Raw genomic sequence first — 9,045 nt, 5'->3', positions numbered from 1 at the left:
CNNTCTGAAAAAAAAAAAAAAAGGCCAGACACGGTGGCTCACGCCTGTAATCCCAGCACTTTGGGGGTTGAGGTGGGCAGATCACAAGCTCAAGAGATGGAGACCATCCTGGCCAACATGGTGAGACCTCGTCTCTACTAAAAATACTAACATTAGCTGGGCAGGGTGGCTCGCACCTTTAGTCCCAGCTACTTAGGAGGCTGAGGCAGGAGAATCGCTTGAACCTGGGAGGCGGAGGTTGCAGTGAGCCAAGATCACAGCATTGCACTCCAGCCTGAGCAACAGAGAGAGACTCCATCTCAAAAAAAAAAAAAAAAAAAAAAACAAGGAAATGAATTTGGTGATTGGGTGATATCACAGACAAAAACAGTTGTATAAAAGTCAGAATTTCCCCAATTAGTATATTAATATACAATAATTATATGTGCTAATACTGAGTTCCAGTATTTACCTTTATCTTTTTCTTTGTCTCCATAAAATTTTCCTGCAGCGAGCTGAAATTTACCATAATCTGGCTGATGTTTAGACTGCACCCATCGTTTTTTCCATTCATCTATGGGTAAAGGAGAATAAAAGAACTTAAAGACAAAATGCAGCTAATACTGACCAAGACTTACAGGAATGGTAAAGGTATGTCAAGGGATGACTCTAGTATTCCTGAAATTCCTCTCATTGTCCGATTGTCTGAATCCCACTATTTGTGTATTACCATGTGCAGTGGCTTGAATACCAAGTAGTCGAGGCACTTATACTTTAATACCCTACTTCACCCTCCTCTATGACAGTTAAGAGCTGAAAATCACCATAGGAATGTATGGTTGAAAGGCATGAAACAGGCCAGGCACGGTGGCTCATGCCTGTAATCCCAACACTTTAGGAGGCCAAGGCAGGCAGATGACAAGGTCAGGAGTTCAAGACCAGCCTAGCCAATATGGTGAAACCCTGTATCTACTAAAAATACAAAAAATTAGTCAGACATGGTGGCGGACGCCTGTAGTCCCAGCTACTCAGGGGGCTGAGGCAGGAGAATCACTTAAACCCAGGAGGTGGAGGTTGCAGTGAGCTGGATTACACAATTGCCCTCCAGTGTGGGTGACAGAGCAAGACTCTGTCTCAAAAAAAAAAAAAAAAAGAAATGAATTTGGTGATTGGTTGGGTGATCACAGACAAAAACAAAAACAAAAGAAAGTCATGAAACATTTATTCTCATAAAAGTAGATGGAACTCATCCCTTAGACGAGTTCTTAGAGGGACTCATCCCTTATACATATTTATGTTTAGTAAAGTAATAAAATCAGCTCACCAAGTAAAGAGATTAGCAACAACATTTTATGCCTTCTTGAATTAGTAATGATGATAATGAACAATCAATTTCCATTTATGCTGTTCTGTTGCTTAAACTTTTTAATCTCTTTCTTGTAGTTTCAAGGAGATGCTGAAAAATTTGTTTTGCTTTGGCATGGATGGCATGTAGACAAAGAGACATTCTTCTTGGGTCCTGGCACTCCATCCAAATATTCAGTGCCTTTCTGATTTTATGCTTCAGAGTTGCTGACTCCCATTTCCTGGGCCCACTAAGGGTCCCAGAGTCACAGGGCAATTTGGCAGCTTTAGCTGGAAGAGGCCTTCAGGGTAAACTTTATTTGATCTTCTCCCTGTAGTTCAATGGATAGTTCTCTACTCCCACTCCCCAGTATCTAGGTTTTGTTTGTTTGTTTCATTTTTTTGAGACAGAGTCTTATTCTGTCACCCAGGCTGGAGTGCAGTGGCCTGATCTCAGCTCACTGCAACCTCTGCCTCCTGGGTTCAAGTGATTCTTCTGCCTCAGCCTCCTGAGTAGCTGGGATTACAGGTGCCCGCCACCTCACCCGGCTTTTTTTTTTTTTTTTTTTTGGTATTTCTAGTAGAGACAGAGTTTCACCATATTGGCCAGTCTAGTTTCGAATTCCTGACCTCAAGTGGTCCACCTACCTCGGCCTCCCAAAATGCTAGGATTATAGGCGTGAGTCATAGTGCCCAGCCCCCAGTATCTAGGTTTATTTTTTATTTTTTATTTTTTCTTCTTTTTTTTTTTTTCGAGACGGAGTCTTGCTCTGCTGCCCAGGCTGGAGTGCAGTGGCCGGATCTCAGCTCACTGCAAGCTCCGCCTCCTGGGTTCACGCCATTCTCCTGTCTCAGCCTCCCGAGTAGCTGGGACTACAGGCGCCCGCCTCGTCGCCCGGCTAGTTTTTTGTACTTTTAGTAGAGACGGGGTTTCACCGTATTAGCCAGGATGGTCTCGATCTCCTGACCTCATGATCCGCCCATCTCGGCCTCCCAAAGTGCTGGGATTACAGGCTTGAGCCACCGCGCCCGGCCTAGGTTTATTACCTTATCTCTACCCATGAATATCCCACATCAACACACATCCAGCAAGACCACCCTGAGCTGGCTCTGTCAGCTCCTATTACTCATGTCTGATGACTGAACTGTTTCCCCTTATGAGACCCAGGGGACTTGAGCTTAAGAACATGCCACTTCAAAATATGCTGCTCTTCCATATCGACTATTTTGAATTAAAGGCACTTATAAAACAGCAAGTGTAAGAAGATCACTCTGACCTTCATTCTGTTTCTGAAAAGCAGGGGAAAATTCCCCACATGAAAGATGTCTTCCCTATACCAAAAGGAAAGTAACATTTTTATTATCAAAGACAGGAAGTTGAAGCCAAAGGAAATCTATACAAACAAAACTTTGTTAAACTAACCCTTATCTCCCTCCTCACTTTTCTACCTAATTATCCTGGCCTAAGCCCCTTTCCCTTACCACATTTCACAACTTACGATTCTTTGTCCAATTCACCACACAAGTAGTTGGCTCTACCTGCTTCTATAGGTCTTCATTTCCTGGGAGGGCTCCCATGTCACATAAAACTTATATTAAATACATTTCTATGCTTTTCTCCTGTTAATCTGTCTGATACCAATTTAATTTTCAGGCCCCACTGAAAAAATTCTAAAAGGGAAGAGGTTTTACCTCTTCAACACTTTCTGTGGTCTCCCCCTGTCTCTTTCAAGGTCATGGTAATTAGACAGGTCTTGGTGACCACCTCTGTCACTCCCTCCTGAGGGAGGGGCCCCAGGAGCTTCTTTCTGCCTTAACTTGCTGTGGCTTGAATTAAGTGGATCCTGCTTCCCTGACCATCATCTACACAGTGAAGAATAATGGTAGATGCCAAGGCAAAAAGATGTGTTATGTGTTAGGCCCTCCTGGGGTTCCCTAAAAACTTCACTTTATTCACGCTCATGGACAATACTGTGAGATAGGTGTTTTGTTGGTTGTTTTTGTTTTTTGTTTTCAGGGTCTTTTTTTGTTTGTTTTGAGACAGGGTCTTGCTCTGTCGCCCAGGTTGGAGTGCAGTGGCACGATCATGGCTCACTGTAGCCTCAATCTCCTGGGCTCAAGCAATCCTCCCAACTCAGTCTCCTAAGCAGCTGGGACTCCAAGCACACCACTACACCTGGCTAATTTTTTGATTCTTTGTAGAAATTAGGATCTCACTATGTTAGCCAGGCTGGTCTCAAACTCCTGGGCTCAAGCGATCCTACTTCCTTGGCCTCTTAAAGTACTGGGATTACGGGCATGAGCCACCACGAGGTATTTTTAAATACCATTTTGCATCTAGTAAGTGGTAGACCTGAGATTTGAACCCAAATCTGTCTGATTTCAAAACTGTCTGATATAGTTTGAATGCATGTTCCCATCAAATCTCATGTTGAATTGTAATCTCCAATGTTGGAGGTGGGGCCTGGTGAGAGGTGTTTGGATCATGGGGGAATCCCGTTGGTGATCAGCGCACTCTCGCTCTGAGTTTGCTCTGAGATCTGGTCCTTTAAAAGTGTGTGGCACCTCCCCCTCCTACTCTCTCTCTCGCTCTCATTCCTGTTTTCACCATGTGACATACCTGCTCCCCCTTCACCTTCTGCCATGATTATACGCTTCCTGAGGCCTCCCTAGAAGCTGAGCAGATGCCAGAACCATGCTTCCTATAAATCCTGCAGAATCGTGAGCCAATTAAGCCTCGTTTCTTTATAAATTACCCAGTCTCAGGCATTTCTTCTTTTCCTTTTTCTCTTTTTTTGACGGAGTCTCGCTCTGGCCCAGGCTGGAATCCAGTGGCTTGATCTCGGCTCACTGCAACCACTGCCTGCGGTTCAAGCATGCCACCACGCCCGGCTAATTCTGTGTATTTTTAGTAGAGATGGGATTTCAACCTGTTAGCCAGGATGGTCTCCATCTCCTGACCTCATGATCCACCCACCTTGGCCTCCCAAAATGCTGGGATCACAGGCCTGAGCCACCGCTCCCAGCCCTAGTCTCAGGCATTTGTTTATAGCAATGCAAGAACGGCCTACTGCATTGTCTTTTCTCTGAAAGAAGAAAGAAAAAGTGCTATGTAGAAAAAATGTGTGTAAGGCCGGGCGTGGTGGCTCACGCCTGTAATCCCAGCACTTTGGGAGACTGAGGCGGGCGGATCACAAGGTCAGGAGTTCAAGACCATCCTGGCCAACATAGTGAAACCCCCGTCTCTACTAAAAATACAAAAAAAATTAGCCGGGCGTGGTAGCAGGCGAATGTAGTCCCAGTTACTGGGGAGGCTGAGGCAGGAGAATGGCGGGAACCCAGGAGGTGGAGCTTTCAGTGAGTGGAGATTGTGCCACTGTACTCCAGCCTGGGTGACAAAGCAAGACTCCGTCTCAAAAAAAAGAAAAGAAAAAATGTGTGTAATAATCATAGCTACTGTTTGGAACCATATGTCAGGCATTGTGCTGAGTATTTTCATGCATCATCTCATTGCATTCTCATAATAGCCCTGTGATGAATGGTCTATTTTTTCCCCATTCAAAAGATAGAGAAATAGAAGCTCAGAATCTTGCCCAAAAGCCCAGTTATAAGTAAGTGGGTAAGCCAGGCTCAGACCCAGTTCTAGGTAACACCAAAATCTGTACTTTTAACTTCTATACATGACTTCCCATGAAATCACGTGTGAGAAAAGCCCTTTGTAACCCAAAGAGTGTGCAACAAATGTAAGATTCAATCATAGCACTTCACGGTCTGTAATTAATAGTTTGTGTATGATTTGAGTAATGTCTGTCCTCTCTACCAGACTAGTAAAATCTATAACTATTCTGCTGACCATTGTGTGCCAGTATTTAGCACAGAGTAAATAACCAAAAATATCTGTTGAATAACTAAATGGATGCATGATCACGACTTTTGCCTAAGCCGTAAGATTCTTAGCCTTACTAATGGATTGACTCTTTTATTCTCCATTTGACAAATGTTAATTGATTCTAAAAAACTTGTAGAAATAGTTGTATAACTTTGGCCTTGAACTTTATGGTAGAGGAGGTTAGAATAGAACTCAAAACTTCTCCATGCTAATTATTTTTCTGGGTGAACAGTATCAGTACAAATCAAACCTGACACGATTTAGGGTGTCTCAAAATAAGGAGCCTCTCTTCTTGTTAGGAGAATAATATCATATGATTAATGAAGTCCCTTTAACTTTTCACATTTTTTTCTCTTAACATCATAACATCATAAAGGCTCAAGCCAGAATGACCCTTTAGTGGTGACTTCCTCATATTAGAGGTAGGCAAACTGAAACCCAGAGAAGGAAGTGACTTGCCCATGCACACAGAGTTGTCAGTTACAGATCTAAGACTAGAACCCAGTTCTCCTGCACCCTTGTTTTGGGCTAATTAATTCCGTTCTTCAGGAAACGCTTATTGAGCATTCACTCTGTGCCAGGCATCAGATACACAGAAATGAGAATCTGACAAGGTCCTTTCAGGGACCTGTGAGTTTTAGGGAATTTATAATCTGGTGAAAGAGACAGACAAGTAAACAATTAAACAGTAAACAAGTAAACAGACAAGTCGAACAACAGTGTGGTAAGGGTAGTGATAGAAAGCACACGGCAATAAAATTCAGGAAAACACTGACTGCTCCTTGGCATCAAGGCAGACTTCAGAGTAGGCATGCCTGAACGTCACATGAACTTATCTCTGTATCTGTACTTCCCAGAGTGTCTGGCTTGTGATGAAGCTCAAATCAAAAGACCTGGCTAGGGACTCATTTCTGCCACTAGCTTCAGCAGAATCTTTTTTTTTTTTTTAGATGGATTCTCACTCTGTTGCCCAGACTGGAGTGCAATGGTGTGATTTCAGCTCACTGCAGCCTCTTCAGCAGAATGTTGACCCTCTCTGAGATTCAGTTTCTTCATCTGTAGAAAGGAGTTACCTAAGGTATAGAGTTTCTTCTGGAAGAATTAAGTGAAACTGCATGCAATACCATGTTAGGCACACTAGAAGTGATCAATAAATACGACTTGAGTATTTGTGTACATACGTAGTCTGTGCATATGTGTATATGTATACAAAGATATACATAGGTAAACAAATGTAAATATTTTTAGATTTGAAAGTGAAAGCCATGCTTTCCAGGTACCTACTCCTTAGACTCAGAATAGGTTCATTAGAAATGCTTATTTAAATAAAAATACATATTTGCTGCCTTTATTCCACATAATCAGATTGTATTCTGCAAAAGAGAATTTGCTAGATAAGTTAAAGCTTCTCTCTTCAGGTGCCAACATGTTGTCTACATTTTCAATGAGAAATTTTTCTAGACATAATGAAAGACCCTGACCTCTAATATATATAATCCTAAACAAAATTTAAACTTTCCCAGGAGTTTGAGACCAGCCTGGGCAACATGGCGAAACCTCGTCTCTACAAAAAATAGAAAAATTAGCCAGGCATGGTGATGCGTGTCTGTAGTCCCAGCTACTTGGGAGGTTGAGGTGGGAGGGTCACCTGAGCCCAGAGAGGTCAAGGCTGCAATAAGCCATGATTATGCCACTGCACTCCGGCCTGGGTGACAGAGTGAGACTCTGTCCCAAAATACTACTACTACTACTACTACTACTAATAATAATTTAAATGTTCTTGAAGACTCAAGGCCTGTATTAGGCTGTAATGTACAGCAGAGGTTTGGGTCTGGTTTTGTAATGTTTCTGTCTGCACTGTCCTTGTTCTGCTGTGAGCACTCACTTCTCTCTGAGATCCATGTTTGCCTCTAGCAATCCAACCAATTCTCATGAGACTGGTAGACCTACATCCCTGCTTAACTGACTGCCAATTTATCTGCCTGCTGCCTTTTCTTTCTTCTTTCCTGCCAGTCTACCTTTATGTCTGCCACATAGACCATAATCATTCAAATATTTATCAACTGTTAAAAAGCCTTGTGGGGTGGTGAACAGCATGAGATAAGAATCTCAGCCTTTCCACCGATTTCTGAATATGACCTGAGTAAATCACTTTTCTGAATCTGTGTCCTCATGTATAAATAAGGATTACATTTAAACTCTTTAAAGAAAGGAATTCTGTGCCCATAGTAGGTGCTCAATAAATGTTTGTGGAATAACAGATTGGCATGAGGGTCAAATTAATTAAGATAATAAATATAACTATTGCTGCTGTCATTGAATGAGAGTCTTTAACAGGTCCTCCATTTATCTTGGAGGCTGTCATTTCTAATCAACTATACCCTAGAAAGCAGGCCAAATTTGCTAAAAAAAAAAAAAAAAAAGTGTGCATTAAATAAGACCCTCTATGCTGAAAGCAGAAAAGAATATAAGCTTTTCACTTAAACATTTACAGAGATCCTATGTTGTGCCAGTCTGAGTGCTAGATGCCAGGGTGCTAAAGTGAGCAAGACAATTCCTCAAGCCCTTAAGTCCTCAAGGAATTCACAATCTAATGGGAGAGACAGGCAAATAAATTATCTGCTTTTCTTATTTTATATTTCTTCATTTTTCAAAGTAAAATAATTTCTTGTAGAAAATGTAGAAAGCCCAGAAGAAGCAAATAAGCAGTAAAAACATCCATGATACCTACCACTCAGAAATGACCATTGTTAACATTTTGGTATACTATATTTCCTTCTAGCCTTTTTTTTTTTTTTTTTTTTGAGATAGAGTCTTGCTCTGTTGCCCAGGCTGGAGTGCAGTGTCATAACCTTGACTCACCACAACCTTGTCTCTCAGGTTCAGGTGATCCTGCCACCTCAGGCACGTGCCACCATACTAGCTAATTTTTGTATTTTTTTTTTGTAGAGATGGAGTTTCACCATGTTGCCCAGGTTGGCCTCAAACTCCTGGGCTTAAGCAATCTGCCTGCCTCAGCCTCCCAAAGTGCTGGGATTATAAGGTGAGCCACTGCTCCTGGCCAGAATGTCTTTCTACTAGGGTTTGTCTGACATTTTTCTCGTGATTAGATAGAGGTTATAGGCTTTGGAGAAGAAGGCCACAGAGGTAAACAGCCATTCTCATGACATCGCATTAATGGTGCATGCTATCAACATGACATCACTGATGGTGTTAACACCAATCACCTGGCTGAGGCGGTATGTGTCAGGTTTCTCCATTGAAAAGTTACTCTTTTTCCCCCTTCTTTCCATATTGCACTCTTTAAAAGACAGTCAATATGTACAGTCCACACTTAAGCAGTGGGGAGTTATGCTCCCCCTCTTTGAGGGCAGAGTATTTACATAAATTATTTGGAATTCTTCTGTACAGGAGATTTGTCTATTTGTCCCTGTTTATTTACTCAATCATTTCTTTATACCAGTATGGACTCATGGATATTTATTTATTTATTTATTTATTTATTTATTTGAGACGGAGTCTCGCTCTGTCGCCCAGGCTGGAGTGCAATGGCCGGATCTCAGCTCACTGCAAGCTCTGCCCCCCGGGTTTACACCATTCTCCTGCCTCAGCCTCCCAAGTAGCTGGGACTACAGGCGCCCACCACCTCGCCCGGCTAGTTTTTTTGTATTTTTTAGTAGAGACGGGGTTTCACCGTATTAGCCAGGATGGTCTCGATCTCCTGACCTCGTGATCTGCCCGTCTCGGCCTCCCAAAGTGCTGGGATTACAGGCTTGAGCCACCGCGCCCGGCCAGATATTTATTTTATAACTTTTTTTTTTTTTTTTTTTTTT

The 9,045-nt window shown here is 42.4% G+C and overlaps 1 protein-coding gene across 1 annotated transcript in view; it reads right to left on the bottom strand.

The window, feature by feature from the left end:
* LOC108531812 (calreticulin-like) overlaps window positions 1-9,045 on the bottom strand; it is a 52,368-nt gene that overhangs the window by 28,063 nt on the left and 15,260 nt on the right. Inside the window, 1 exon segment of the mRNA XM_017875453.1 lies at window positions 452-553. Coding sequence (XP_017730942.1) covers window positions 452-553 — 102 coding nt within the window.

Source organism: Rhinopithecus bieti, unplaced genomic scaffold (genome assembly GCF_001698545.2).
Source record: "Rhinopithecus bieti isolate Rb0 unplaced genomic scaffold, ASM169854v2 scaffold_10017, whole genome shotgun sequence".
NCBI lineage: Eukaryota > Metazoa > Chordata > Mammalia > Primates > Cercopithecidae > Rhinopithecus > Rhinopithecus bieti.
Note: the sequence above shows the minus strand (reverse complement) of the source record. Positions and strands in the feature narration are given on the sequence as shown.